Source organism: Hyaloscypha bicolor (genome assembly GCF_002865645.1).
Source record: "Hyaloscypha bicolor E unplaced genomic scaffold K444scaffold_126, whole genome shotgun sequence".
NCBI classification, from domain to species: Eukaryota; Fungi; Ascomycota; class Leotiomycetes; order Helotiales; family Hyaloscyphaceae; genus Hyaloscypha; species Hyaloscypha bicolor.
In genome coordinates this window covers 1,698,132-1,711,598 of record NW_020194628.1, presented here as the reverse complement: position 1 = coordinate 1,711,598, position 13,467 = coordinate 1,698,132, and the positions used below count along the sequence as shown (strand labels likewise).

At 49.5% G+C, this 13,467-nt stretch overlaps 5 protein-coding genes across 5 annotated transcripts; 3 read left to right on the top strand and 2 right to left on the bottom strand.

Moving 5' to 3' along the window:
- Nucleotides 1–89: 89 nt before the first annotated feature.
- K444DRAFT_99602 (uncharacterized protein) lies at nucleotides 90–1,242 on the bottom strand. The gene is made up of 2 exons (XM_024888854.1): nucleotides 712–1,242; nucleotides 90–659 (listed from the first exon to the last, which is right to left on the bottom strand). The coding sequence occupies exons 1-2, from the start codon at nucleotides 1,145–1,147 to the stop codon at nucleotides 304–306; spliced, it is 792 nt and encodes a 263-aa protein (XP_024732063.1). The 5' UTR covers nucleotides 1,148–1,242; the 3' UTR covers nucleotides 90–303.
- Nucleotides 99–338, bottom strand: K444DRAFT_617624 (uncharacterized protein). The gene has a single exon (XM_024881164.1). It carries the CDS (start codon nucleotides 299–301, stop codon nucleotides 143–145), a length of 159 nt encoding a protein of 52 aa, XP_024732064.1. The 5' UTR covers nucleotides 302–338; the 3' UTR covers nucleotides 99–142.
- Nucleotides 1,243–2,616: 1,374 nt separating the features above from the next.
- Nucleotides 2,617–4,143, top strand: K444DRAFT_634010 (uncharacterized protein; the record flags this gene model as incomplete). The annotated part of the gene is made up of 2 exons (XM_024883688.1): nucleotides 2,617–2,914; nucleotides 2,966–4,143. The coding sequence occupies 2 exons, from the start codon at nucleotides 2,617–2,619 to the stop codon at nucleotides 4,141–4,143; spliced, it is 1,476 nt and encodes a 491-aa protein (XP_024732062.1).
- Nucleotides 4,144–4,805: 662 nt separating this feature from the next.
- K444DRAFT_617618 (uncharacterized protein) lies at nucleotides 4,806–8,055 on the top strand. The gene is made up of 8 exons (XM_024881163.1): nucleotides 4,806–4,995; nucleotides 5,105–5,137; nucleotides 5,189–5,552; nucleotides 5,603–5,804; nucleotides 5,853–5,884; nucleotides 5,935–7,252; nucleotides 7,306–7,472; nucleotides 7,534–8,055. Exons 1-8 carry the CDS (start codon nucleotides 4,871–4,873, stop codon nucleotides 7,687–7,689), a joined length of 2,397 nt encoding a protein of 798 aa, XP_024732061.1. The 5' UTR covers nucleotides 4,806–4,870; the 3' UTR covers nucleotides 7,690–8,055.
- A 443-nt stretch (nucleotides 8,056–8,498) lies between these two features.
- On the top strand, nucleotides 8,499–10,660 carry K444DRAFT_667036 (Bicupin, oxalate decarboxylase/oxidase). Its single transcript, XM_024887254.1, has 5 exons — nucleotides 8,499–9,400; nucleotides 9,449–9,569; nucleotides 9,616–10,014; nucleotides 10,070–10,178; nucleotides 10,232–10,660. Exons 1-5 carry the CDS (start codon nucleotides 8,766–8,768, stop codon nucleotides 10,363–10,365), a joined length of 1,398 nt encoding a protein of 465 aa, XP_024732060.1. The 5' UTR covers nucleotides 8,499–8,765; the 3' UTR covers nucleotides 10,366–10,660.
- The last annotated feature ends 2,807 nt before the right edge of the window (nucleotides 10,661–13,467 follow it).

Sequence of the window (13,467 nt, the reverse complement as noted above, 5' to 3'; positions counted from 1 at the left end):
GAGAAGTTGGGATGAGGGAGTCTGAAATCATTCCGAACAGGAAACGCAACACTATTGATCAATTTATGAGATTCTAAGAATATTCCAACGCCTCTCTCTTTTTCTCTGACAATAAAGAATGCTGCCACACACCATGAGAGATCTAATCGCCAGCCTCAACACCAGCATCCCCACTGTTCGTCTTCTTCTGCTCCTTCATCCCATACTCGCTCTTCAACTCCGTCCTCAACTTAATCTCCTTCTCGACAAACACCAAGAGAAACCCGACCCCACAAATCGCCGCCCCAACAATCCATACCATCCTCAATGCATCCGTATAAACACCCTCAATCTTCTCTCTAACCCTCCCCCAAACCTGTCAATAAACGTCCTGCTCGCATGTTCATATCCCTGTCCATTCGCCAGCAATGCCCTCACGGCCGGATCCGAAATCCGGTAAAGTAGTTTGCTGAACTGGTTGTTAAACACGGCAATAGGTATCGTGACACCGCAAATCCCGCATGGAGCATCGGCCAATACCTTCCTAGTTTCGTGATCGCGAGCCCGGAGATGATGGCGAAGGGGAGCAGGATCATGAATGTGGGGAGGAGTTGCACGCCAGATCTCGAAAGTGAAGACGCCAGAACGGACTGGAAATACATAGGTAGGAAGTAGATTGCCTAGATTGAGGTTATGGTGTGGAGGAGCGTGTTGAGGTAGGCTGTTACTGACGTGCGGTTCGAGAATAATCGGGTGGAGATGGTGGGCTCGACGCAGAGAGGGAGGATTCGTAGAGTTGGAAGGATATAAGCCCGAGAAAGCCGAGGATTAGAGGCACGAGAATCCGGAAAGAGGACCAGGGGGCTTTGGTATCGGCATCCGTGAGGGCGATGAGGATGCTGATTAGAGAGGGGATCAGGACTAGGTTGCCGATCCAGTCGATGTGTTTTAGTTTTTTGCTGAAGGTGGATTCTTTGGTGTAGTGGACTTGGAGGAAGGGGAGGAGGAGAGGAAATAGACTTACTCTCCAATCTGTGCTCTGCGCAACGACTCCACCCAGAAAGGGACCAATAGCTGTTCCCACTGTGAACGTCCCAAGAATGATGCCCAGAAACTTACTTCTCTCCCGCAGAGGAACAAGGTCACAAATGATGAGCTCGATCAACATATTGGTTCCTCCTGCTCCAACACCTTGCAATAAACGGCCAGCAATCAGCAACTGAACTCCCAATCATGAGGCATCTTCTGCCCCAGATGTTGGCAAGCTGTCCATAGAGAGAGGCTGGATGACCATGCTTCGCCCTCCGTCAGCACATTTCAAACAGGCTGAGAAGAACAAACTCACGGAGTCAAGAAGTAAGAGTTTGCAATCCAAGCGTAATTGTTTCCGATATTGAGGTTGTGGACAATGGTAGGTAGGGCGATGGAGATGATGATTGCTTCGATAGCGGAGAGGACACCAGTGATTGAGAGGGCTGCGAAGACCATCCAAAAACGGCAGTCTCTGACTTGAGGCTCTTCGTTATTGGAGGCACCCCTCCTTTCTAGCACTGATTTTTGGGAGGCTGCATTTGCTTCTTTTACAGAACTTTTGGCTGTGTCAAGGGAAGACATTGGGGACGGGCAAGAGAGGTAGGTAGACTTTCAAGAAACAAAGATTTGAAACGGCGACAATAAAATGAGAATCCCCATTGTATGGGGCTTGGGTGAAATTATAAGTAGGATGTTATGAAGCGGTACAGGGCTGGTTGAACAGCGCGTCCAAAGGTCGGCACGGATGCCAGCCGAGTAGCTCGGTCTTCGTACTGGCCGTGCCGCAAACCATGTCTGAGAGGAAACATTGTCCTCCATGGAGTATTTCAGGTGAATGCAAGGGCTTACAAGATGTTCTGAAAGTGCAAATGAAATTAAGTCCACCGAGTCTCTCATAGCAGATGTGCTGCAAAAGATGATCTTAAGCTCGACTCCTGGGACAAACAGGCTCTTCCAAAGAGAGAAGCAATTGTTCACGCTCGCGATTATCAGGGAGTATCAAATTGCGGATGAAGTTCATAAAGCGTCGCTGTTTTCTGACATACGATTGAGAAGAGCCTTGCTCATGTGTCTGGAGCACCGCTCAGTGCTTCTCAAAATGATGGTTTCCAATCCCTAAACAGACGCTGAAAAGAAAGTGTTCATCGGCATTCGTTTGTGTAAATAAAAAGCCATGGGGCAAATATATCAAATCTACTTGAATTTGGCCAAGTTGGGCATTTGCAAGGATGTAAGTAGAGGGGTCTAGCGATTCTAGGGGTGCGGCTAGGTCACTCCCGGCGTTCAGCAGCCAAGCTGTGCCACCCGAACCACCGAATTCCATCATCGATCACAACGCGTTCTCGACAGCCTAGGTATTCAAACATGGCCTTCAAATTCAAACATACGATCTGTTCTTTGGCCATCTATTTGACACTTGTATTCAACCGCTTCGATTAATAGAATTTCAATTGTACTTGACCAAATTAACATTCACACTTGACGAACGACGCCAGTATCAAACTAGACGTCCAAGGTAGACACAGAGCCTCAAGAGCGGCCCCTGCAGCTCAGCGCACTCCCTGGTCCTCTTACGAGGAAGAAACTGGATCCACACCATTCCCCATGGCCGAAGAGTCCATCCGCCGGCGTGCCGCCTGCGATCGGTGCCACTTACAGAAGATTCGCTGTCCTCGGAAGCCAGGCCAAGATGTCTGCGACCGTTGTCAGAAAGCCCGAACGCCGTGTGTCTTCAGTCCTTTCCGGCAGAAAAAGGTCCTCGAGGGAGACCTTGAAGCAGATGAAAGGTCGGCGTTGTCTCTGGCATCAAATGCACAAAGCGAAACCACAGGAAGCAATATCGGCTCATCTCTTCGGAAGAGACAACGTATCCAGAGCTCAATTGAAAGACAAGAGTCAATCAGTAAGTAATGTGCCCACTGGTCACATAGAATGAGATCTAAATCACGTGCAGTCTTCGACCAGGACTTCATGCTCTCAGGCTCTGTCCAAGTCGACACATCGCCAGAAGATGTGATGAATGACTGGATGTCAAATCCATTGCCGTCATTTCAAACCCTCCCAGACTCTACATTCGATGACTTGAACCTGGCTGGCCAGACCCCATTCTTACCCATGGATGCCACTGGCCAATGGCCAAACACTTTTAATGAGCCACCACCAAAGAGGGTCGATTGCATGATTCAAGCAAGAAAGGAAGCTAATATGAGTCGAACCATCAAGAATACATCAAACCTTGCCGAAAATCTACCTGCACAGCCGAGCTCTCTTGGTTTATATGGCTATTCGATCCATGACCATTTAAGTTTTGAGTCACTGGATTCTCATTCAGAAAGCGATTGCATTCGCAAGTTATCGCAACTCAGCACAGATCTCTTTGAGCACAGCAATACTATTCCTCCGATGACCATTTACGATCCTCCTCTGGCAGATATGGGAGACGATGGAGTCTACCAAGCCACACAGGGTTGTCAGGACTATTCCAAGTATCGTGTCGACGAGACCCTTCGTCTCACTCAGAACCTGATCGATATGTACCCGGCATTTCTCAGTGCATTCCTACCACACCTGACATCCCAGTTCTCGAATGCAAGTTCTACCTGGTCATCCGACAGGATGTCAAACACGAACTTTGAAACTGCTCAGCATCCATCGGCAAGCTCGACAACTTCATCATATAAACGTGCTATACAGAGCCTGGATCACTCTGCCATTCTCCTTATTCTATCCTGCCACTTGCGCCTCATAAGTATCTATGAAGCTCTATTCCAACACATGAAGATCTGTTTCGGCGAACGAGGCGTTGTAAAACCACCACAGCAAGCAACATTAGCGGTGCCTCAACTAAAGATCGGTGATTTTGCACCACCTCCGTCAGCTGCGGTGCCTATGCAGATGCTCCTCTTGGTCCAATTTGCATCGCGACTATTCAACTATGCTGCCGACCTGGCTTCGGAGGTTAGAGAGCCTGAAGGCACTCCCGAGAGCGATTCTTCAAATGGAAGCCCGAGCGACGATCCTTTAGCACTGACTCGAGCTGCTGCTGAGAACGTGAAAGCTCGAGCAAGCAATATGTCGCAGGAACTTGGGGCTATGAGGATATTGATGTTCCAAACCGGACACCTTGCTTGAGATGTAGCATTTACAAGCCAGACCGAAGATTGGCGTAGTCAAAAGGGAGTTCCACTACCACAGAACTTGCAATGATACCTGCTCAAACTCAGGTATTATCAAATCAGGGATGTTCCTTGTGCAAATCTTGGCGTGCAGACAGACAGAGTCCTAATATTGGTTTGGTAACATGACACCAAAAGGACTCTAAATATGATGTCAAACTGGTTCGTGTGCTCTCCCTGGAAGCCTAATGAGGAGATTCTCATGATGCAGGGTGCTGATTTCCTTGCCTTCAACTTCAAACTCCGATAGCCTCTATCTCTGAAGACAAAAATACCATTTATGAATCTTCTTTCGCACAGGAATCTGATCCGACGAGCTGGATCCATGGATGCCGATTAAACTTCAGTCAGTTATGACGGGCACAGAGATAGGGGTGTATGTCAGCATGTCACTCTACCTGCAGGCTGCTGACGCACAGCGGACCTTGGGCAACGGAGCGTCGGATATAAGTGGGGCCAACCCTTGCCAAGAACTCAAAATTACGCTCTCCTATTGGGCGACACACCTCCCGTCCGAGCGGACGATCGGCTTTTATCCATGCTTTCAGGCAACTGCAACGCAATTCCATTAGCGAAGCTTCTTCAGCCTTATCAGAGGCATTTCTTCCCCCTCATATCGGAGCTTAAAGCTTCTCCATCGGATACACTCTCGCGGACGGTCGCACTTCGCCCTCAGTTCCGCCATGCAAGCCATTTCAACATCGGAGAGTGGATCTCCTGCAGAGGGAGTACAGTCGCAGCAACCAACGAAGTCCAGCAAGCAGAGATTCAAGCCACAACTGTCTTGTACATTCTGCCGAAACCGAAAGTAGGTTCCTGGTTCATCTGAATTCCCCGTGGTCGGCCGCCCTTGCTGGTCCTCATGAACCCCTTTTCGAATTCTCATGACATCCTTCGGCGCTAATACATCTCATTAGGTTGAAATGCGACCGTCAACTGCCGTGCGAGAAGTAGGTTGCGGTGTCCTCGAGTCCCCTCGCTTTTGAGCTAAAAGGGTCTAGCTGTGTGAAACGAAACTCAGCTTCAACGTGTACTTACGTTCATGGACAGCGGGAGAGATCTTCCCAAGTCTCGAAGTCAAGCAATGCACCCAAAGATGTCCAAAGTCAGGTTCGACATCTGGAAGAACTGGTGATCTCTTTGATGAACAGGACCGCCAAGAATTCAGCGCTATCTAGCAAACCACAACCACCCATCACGCCCGATGAATCGACCATATCAACTTCGTCGAATGCAACCACCCCGTCATCTGATCAAGTCGCCAACAGCGCTGTGGACACTGAAGAATCCTTTGGGCGAATCAGCATTGAAGACAACCAATTAAACTATGTGGGCCAGAGTCACTGGGCCGCTATTCTTGACAATGTCAGTGAAATCCTTGACCACGCCGCCGATTCTTCCGTTGACTTCAATAGATTTCTCTCCTGAAAGATCATCTAGGAGTCACAGAAGCCCCTCAAAAGGAGACTAATCCTGCCCTAGGCACACAGGGACCCGATTTACTAGTCGGCGCCGTCCGGTCTGCTACCAGGGCCGAAATTATGGCGGCGCTGCCGTCACGTTCTGTCATGGATGTTCTAGTGACGGAATTTCTGTCGGTCCCAGATATGGGATGCGGTGAGTTTGGCCTCATGTCTGGCTTGAATTAAACTGAGAGCGATACAGCCTTGTTTCATGTTCCAAGCTTTATGAGAGAAGTGAGCTCCTCTCCCCCTGCCATTGTTGACATGAACTGACCATATATCAGTACAAGAGATTTTGGGTCAATCCTTCGGCCATGCCAATAATGTGGATCGGCTTGCTCTTCTGCGTCCTGTCACTTTCGGTACAGTTTTGGACGCTGTCAAATAAGTCTCTCTCAGGCATCCTGACTGAACAGGCAATCCGAGACCCTGAAGATGCAATTAACAACTACCGTGAGAAGACAGTTCAATGTTTGGTACTCGGAAACTACACTGAACCCGGGCCCTATACTGTAGAAACCCTCCTGCTTTACTATGTCTCCGATCATTTTCGAAGCTCCGATGCTCAATTTGGCACGTGGATGGTATTTAGCCTTGTTGTCAGAGCAGCTATGAGACTAGGCTACCATCGAGATGCCTCTCACTTCCCCAAAATCTCAGCGTTTCGAGGAGAGATACAGCGTCGACTCTGGCATATGATTGTTCACCTCGATCTCATCAATTCCTTGCAGGTCGGACTCCCTCGGATGATTAGGGACAATTCATTTGATACTCAGGAACCACGGAACTTGCTAGACGAAGACTTTGATGAGAACACAACCCAGCTTCCACCAGCAAGGCCAAATAATGAGCTGACGTCCATTGTATATTCGAATGCTAAGCACAACACAACAAATGTCTTCGGAATGATTGTTGATCAATCTAACTCGACAAATCCAATCTCCTACGAGGAAGTTATGAGACTGGATAAACTTCTTCATGAAAGCCAAGCACGGCTTCCTGAATCACTGAAGGTTCTGACGATCGAAGACTTGAACTCAGGTGTACTACAAGATAGAATCCGGAAATTTTCCATTGACCTTACATTCCAGAAAGCTCGGTGCGTTCTACATAGGAAATGGTTCTTCCCGAAGAAATCTACGGCGATTTATCCATACCCATATTCGATGAAAACTTGTCTCGATGCTTCAATGCGGATTCTGCAAACTCAAATCATGATAAATGACGAGACAGCTCCAGGAAAAGCATTGCACGATCACAAGTGGAAGACATCGTCTCTAATAACTCACGACTTTTTACTTGCAGCTATGCTTCTTTGCCTCTACTTGGGTTATTCCCTTGCAGCTGAAGAGGCAGAACAAGCCAACATGCAGACTGATACTGGGATTCGAGTCCAATGGTCGAGGGATGATATACTTCGGGATTTGCAAAGATCCTACCTCATATGGGAGGAGATGAGTACTACCTCGAAGGATGCTAAGAAAGTCGCGAAGGCTCTCAAAGCTATGCTAGCGAGAGTGCCGAGTCCTGCCGCTCCAAGCGCAAATGGCATTCGTCAAGAGGCCTTCAAACTAGCCTATACCGCTGGCGCGCCATCTTTATGTGAGTCTGTCAGCCGCGGTAACATTGGCTTGGCTCTAATTGTCTATTTCTAGCGATGTACACGCCAGTTCGGCAGTCACCGCAGAACATTCAGAATTCAGCAAACATAGGAATCCAGTGGATGACCCCTCCTATCTCGACTCCACCAAACCATACATCATCGGGCCCTCCGCAATTTCCCCAGAACATGAGTAGCATGGATACAATGGAGCTAGACTGGGTAAGAACTTTCTCGACGCGCCATTCTCTTTTTGGACTAAGCACTAAACCATGTATTGCAGGAACTATGGGACAATACCTTCAATACAAATCTCGCTGAAGGAGACACACCTCCAGAGCTCTGGAATTTCGATACTAATTTCTCTCTCCCGGACCCTAATGCAAACTTCATGAATGGGACCAGCAGCTTTGACCTTGAAAAAGAATGGCCACTTTGAGGCGCAGGGGGATTACTTTTTCCATCGGTTAGCTGGTCAGATGGTCGCGGGAGTGATGCGGGGGGCGGGGTTAAAGGCGTTATTGCGGGTATGGAGTATGGCCGGCGTTCTCAACCAAGGGTACAGCAGCGACATATCGCCGGGGACTGCGAGCTATGTCCGAGGGAGATCCCTGAGACAGAGTTGCATCGAGGCATACCTAGAAGATCCCCCCTCAATCACTCGAATATCACGCATATAACTCAACCAGACAAGGTCCATTTCAAGTCCTACAAGTCATGAACCCCACGTGTCCGAGCGATTCAAAAGAAACGCGTTTTAGAAGTGTCTATTCTCTTTGCAGTTCCTGAGCAGATAGCAGCTTGCATTATTTATGTTGTTCTGTTGACTTTTTGCGGATTGGATCATGGTAAACACGTTCTCCACTCAACCCCCCTGAAAGTTGCCAGGGGTACAGTAGCCCACTCCAGCGCCATTCCCGGAAGCCACACCGGGTCTAATTATATCATATGCGGGGTCGCACGGCACGCGGGCAAGCTTTCAAGCTTCTTCCATTTAGGAAGCTGGCCCCTCCAAACCCTAGCGTCCCAATTCAAGATTCTTTCGGGGCTGCCCTCACCACACAAATAAGAATACACCGCTTGCATCCTTCCGTCAAGCGAGGTCACGCTTTGTATGACAAGATGCTTACCACCCCTACCTCCCAACTACCGCTCTCCCGTTCCTCCACAAAAACACCAAAACATACCCGAGCTATCGCCGCAGGCTATTTACAATTCCACAGATTCGAAGATAGGGATGTTGATAGTGGCGGGATAATTGTCAGGGGAATGTATGTGCGGGGTGCCTCGCCGGCCGACGTGAGAGGTGTATCTCAGGGCCGAGGAGAGGATGCCTATGATTGATTTGGGGTATACTCCGATATTTTATTGCGGAGAGGAGATGAGGACAATCCGATCTTGCGTTGAGCTTCAGACGAAGGGACATAAGAGAGATAATCTCCCCAAAGATTTCTTCAGCTCACCTCGGTGCCATTGACCATCCATTGAAGCTTGAACGACTTCAATACCTGCACGATGGCCCCTCGATACCATCTCAAGCTCTCCAGCATCTTGCTTGCTATGGCTAGCTTCACCAACCTCACTTTCTCCGCTCCAACGGGCACCGCCTCTGCAGCACCCCCCTCATCTCTCCTAGGCTACAATGCGGCCAACAAAGTCATCAACGAAGATACCGATGACATTTCCTACACTCTCGTACCAGGGCAAACCGACACTGCAGTCATCGGCGCCTTCCTAGACTTCAACAACCAAGCACACCCGCAACCGATCCGCGGCAGCAAAGGCGGGACTGATCCAGGTCCAAGGACAGAGGAATATGATATTCTGAACCCGGATAAACTTGCCCCGCCGGGGACGGATCATGGTGGTGTTTCGAATGCGCAGTGGCCTATGGGTCTTAGTCACATGAAGTTGGGGCTTGGGAGAGCGGGATGGTCGCGGCAGCAGAATGTTGATAATATACCAGCCGCCACGGAAATGGCAGGTGTGGATATGAGGTTAGAAGAGGGAGCGTATAGAGAATTGCATTGGCATAAGGCGGCTGAGTGGAGCTATGTGTTGAATGGTAGTGTGCGAGTTGAGGCTGTGAATGAGGAAGGGCAGACGTTTGTGGATGATTTGAATGCCGGGGATGTGTGGTTCTTCCCGCCGTAAGCAAAAGAAGTCCCCCCTTCCTTATTCCAAGCTTACCTGTACAGAGGCGTGCCGCATTCCCTCCAAGGGTTGAAAGGTGGCGTGGAGTTTCTTCTCGTCTTCGACGACGGAAGCTTCTCAGAAGACAATACCTTCCTCGCCTCCGAAGTCTTTGCACACAACCCAGTGCGTCCCTCTGTTCCCCCAACTGCTCCCTCCTAACGGCAAACAGAAAGAAATCCTCTCGAAAAACTTCGACCTCCCCCTCTCAGCCTGGGACAACATCCCGGCGGGCGAACTGTTCATCTTCCCCGGCACCAAAGCTTCCGCCGACATCAGCACCCAAAACGTCGTCGGGTCTGCGGGTCTCGTGCCCACCGCACAATCGTACACCTACCATCTATCGCAAAAAGCAAACGACCATGAGACCGCCGGCGGATCGGTGAAAGTCATTGACCCGACGATCTTCCCGATTGCTAGTAAGTTTAGTGCCGCAGTTGTGACGGTGAAGCCGGGCGCCCTCAGGGAAATCCATTGGCATACGACGAGTGATGAGTGGAACTTCTTTGTGGCGGGAAGTGCGAGGATTGGCATTTATGCTGCGCAAGGCAATGCGAGGACTTTCGATTATGTGAGTTTTGCTAGAGTGCGGTTCGAAGAGAGAGATTGCTAACGACGTGTTGTAGCATGCGGGAGATACAGGATATATCCCAAAGGCGATGACCCATTATGTTGAGAATGTTGGGAAAGACGATGTGGTTTTCATCGAGGTGTTGCAGGCTGATCATTTCTCTGGTATGTTGAATCAACTTGCCTCTCGTTGATGACAATATGCTGATAATAGCCAGACATCTCCGTTGGTCAGTGGGTGGGTCTCACACCGCCGCAGATCGTGATGGATACCCTAAACTTGACAAATTCGACTGTTTCGCAATTCAAGAAGGAGAAGCAGTATATCGTCCCGGGCAGTGTTGTGGCGTAATTGGAATACGTCAACTGTTTCGAGCTCTAGAGCTCTGTTCCTGAATTCTGGTAAACTTCTTGTATTTACTTAGATATTCAACCGAGCGTGGAGCTTCTTATTACTTCCCAGGCAGTATGGGATTTGTCTCAGCTTCGTCAATAATTCGTGCTTCTGCTCTCGGACAGACGCGGCACTATCAAGGGGTCACTTCCCCTGGCTCCTTCTCCTTCGTCGTGATGGTTGAGAAGATAGATATTCTTGAGCCTTCCTAAGCAAGGTGAGAGTCTTGTCCGTAATCGTAGTTGTTGGGTCCAGATCGCCTGTGCAAGTCTTGGTCAAGAGAACAGCTTCAGATTCGCAGGCTCTTATCGTCTTCGTGATCGTCTGGAGAGCCAGTCTGCCGTCTTCTTCTTTCATTAGCCTCGCCCTCTCTTCTACTTGGAGCTGGAACTCCACCTATCTCTGTTAGCCCTCCCTTATATGTCTCGCTAGCGTCTTCTCGTTTTCCCTTGCATCTGCATTGCTTCGCCATTTCCCTAGCCTTGCCTCGCCCTCCCTCTACAAAGCGACTTCTTTCAACGTACCCTCACGTGCTCACCAATGGGTGGCAAATTTGCCTCGCGTTCGGTGGGTTGTGTTGGGTCTCGACGTCGTGGGAGGAAGTGTCGTAGAGCAATTATATCCATCAGTGGACACTATCGATGACTCGATATTGAAATGGGACGCATAACGCCTTTGCTGCAGTAGTTAAGCAAGCTCTCGCTTAAACAAATGAAATATGATTTGAAGATGCGAGACCCAAAAAAAAAAAGTTTCCTTCGCTAATATAACTCGCGCTTTCCCAGCCTCGCCGTTAAGAAAAGAGTATATCCTCGGCATTGCCTTAAGCGAGGGAGGCACAAAAAGGTTGCAAAAAAATGATATTTATCTTAGCGCCGAGGATCAGAGTGGCAAAAGCTCACAAGACAACCTATTCTGACTGTCGACTCGGGTCAGAATAGGGTGTCAAGTTACGAAAATCTCCCTGGATAAGATTTTGCTCGATTCGATGTCGCCCCTTTAGTTTGGATCCTTTAATTTGCAACGGGAAGCATGTCTTCTCCTTGTGGAGCCCGCGCGCTAGTTGTCGCTATAAGTTGTTAGTTATTGCTAAATTGAGGTGTGCGGATTAACTTACATGCCATCTCGTGAGAGGCTCGGGTTGCTGGTGACAGAAAAATGCTTATTTTGATATATATGACCCGAGTCGTTTTTGCTTCAGCTCGGCATCGGAATGAATCCTCGCCGCGTAGTCCGCTTTATGGCTTACATTTGCGGTTATATGGGATATACACGGCCAAGGCTGCAGGCTTAAGTTCAGGATCTTGCAAGCACAGTCAAAGATGAGGTCATTGAAACTCATGTATTGGATTTGTGTGACTATTTTGATTCAGGAAGCTTCGCCAGGACTATGTCTTCCTCAACGGCCACTCATGGCATCGCATCCATGCCTATCATTTCTGTAAAACATTCCCATCTATGATTCGAGTAGAGTCATGCACTCGGTGTCTGGAAGTATGATGACTGGGTTATCTTCAATCTGATGAATATCTGCGTTTAGAGCCTTGGGGCGAGAACAGAGGCTGATTTAGTTGATAGCTGGGAATCGTCAGTAAAGCGGTGGGCTGTCCCGAGTTAACGAGTACCCCGATAGAATGGATCATGCTTCCTGGATCCTATATACGAAAACCTTCCTTCGTATGCTAACCCACCAGGTACAAAATCCGCCAAGATCAAGTCACGCCTGCGTGAGCCTCTCAGTTTCTCAATCTCTTCATTGATCTTATCGACTTCTCTTTGTGTTGTAGGCGGGCCATTCAGACTGGGGCATAGTCTCCACATCTGTTTGAATATGATATTTCCTTTCTCATCAATCTCTTCAGGAGCAGGTATGTTCGGATCACCCCCATAAACCATCGCCTTTCCCCGGCCAGACGCCTGGTAATACGGTCCCCAGAGGATGTCCGTTTTCCTGCTGTCTCTCTTTCCGCCAGGGACCACAAATATGCCACCCTTGCCCTCGGCAATCAGCTCGTCGGACACGAGATGTCCGCCTTTTTCACATTGATACCCCGGCGGTGCTTCGATTCTCTGCCATTTATAATCTGAAGGGCAGGCACTCGTCTTTATCCTGGCTTTTCGAATCATCTTCTGGGCCCAGTTATTCTGCTCTTTCCTCTGCTCTGGCTGCATACTCGCAATCTGTGTTTGCCTGGACGCCATCTCTCGATCTTGAGCGTTTTCGAAAATACTCTGTACGTGAGCTGGTGGCCTGGATACAAGAGATGAATGAGCAGGGTAGCTCTGCCCCCCGTGTTCCCTCTCGTACTTGGAAGCTGGAACCAGTCCCGGGATCCGCGTACCCGGCGTGCCGTGCGGACTGGGCTCGACGTTTGAGCCAGCCCTGTTGTTCAGACTGGGCCTATGGCTGGAATTGCGACGGTTTGAAGTGCTTACCGTTCCCGGTGCACCTGGGACCACGGTAGGATCGAACATGCTTTGCAAATGCGAAGGCAACACCATGCCATGGAGATGTGTGCGCTCGTTTCCGAGAGGCGCATGCTCAGTTTTGATTCGTGTTGTCCCTGCAATCTCAGTCCCTTCAAGGACTGTTGGGATGGAGCTGTTTGTCGCGAGGGGGACTACCGTAGGTTCAAACTCACTCTGCAAAGCCGAAGGCACGGCCATGCCATGGAGATGTGTGCGCTCGTTTCCTAGCGGCGCATATTCGGTACGAACTCGACTTGTGTTAGGGTCCTCGGTGAAAGGTTTGCTTGTGAATAGTGAAGAGAGTCTGCTGCGTATTCTAGACCTGGATGAGGGGTTGCCCGAAGATGACGAGTGCCGGGGTTCCGGAGCGTTTGGTATGATTATGAAGGGTTGGTCTTCATTGTTGTTCCTCGGGCGGTCGCGCGAGGATCCCTGCGAACCGCTTTGGCTAGAAGAACTCTGATGTTGAGGAGCAGGGGGGCGCCTATGCGAAGATGAACCTCGACGGTTGGACTGTGGGCGTGAGGTTACTCTGTTGTTCACAACCTCTTCGAGACCGTAGCCCCGGTCGGAGGCTGATGGAGGCCGGGT

Excerpts from the sequence above, each read along its gene's own strand:
- K444DRAFT_617624 (XM_024881164.1), bottom strand. The coding sequence starts at position 301 with ATGGTATGGATTGTTGGGGCGGCGATTTGTGGGGTCGGGTTTCTCTTG.
- K444DRAFT_667036 (XM_024887254.1), top strand. The coding sequence starts at position 8,766 with ATGGCCCCTCGATACCATCTCAAGCTCTCCAGCATCTTGCTTGCTATG. Across the intron at positions 9,401-9,448 it reads GATGTGTGGTTCTTCCCGCC|AGGCGTGCCGCATTCCCTCC; the intron begins GTAAGCAAAAGA and ends TTACCTGTACAG. Across the intron at positions 10,179-10,231 it reads GCAGGCTGATCATTTCTCTG|ACATCTCCGTTGGTCAGTGG; the intron begins GTATGTTGAATC and ends GATAATAGCCAG.
- K444DRAFT_99602 (XM_024888854.1), bottom strand. The coding sequence starts at position 1,147 with ATGTTGATCGAGCTCATCATTTGTGACCTTGTTCCTCTGCGGGAGAGA. Across the intron at positions 660-711 it reads CGATTATTCTCGAACCGCAC|GCAATCTACTTCCTACCTAT; the intron begins GTCAGTAACAGC and ends ACCTCAATCTAG.
- K444DRAFT_617618 (XM_024881163.1), top strand. The coding sequence starts at position 4,871 with ATGCAAGCCATTTCAACATCGGAGAGTGGATCTCCTGCAGAGGGAGTA. Across the intron at positions 5,805-5,852 it reads GGTCCCAGATATGGGATGCG|CCTTGTTTCATGTTCCAAGC; the intron begins GTGAGTTTGGCC and ends AGAGCGATACAG. Across the intron at positions 7,253-7,305 it reads CGCTGGCGCGCCATCTTTAT|CGATGTACACGCCAGTTCGG; the intron begins GTGAGTCTGTCA and ends GTCTATTTCTAG.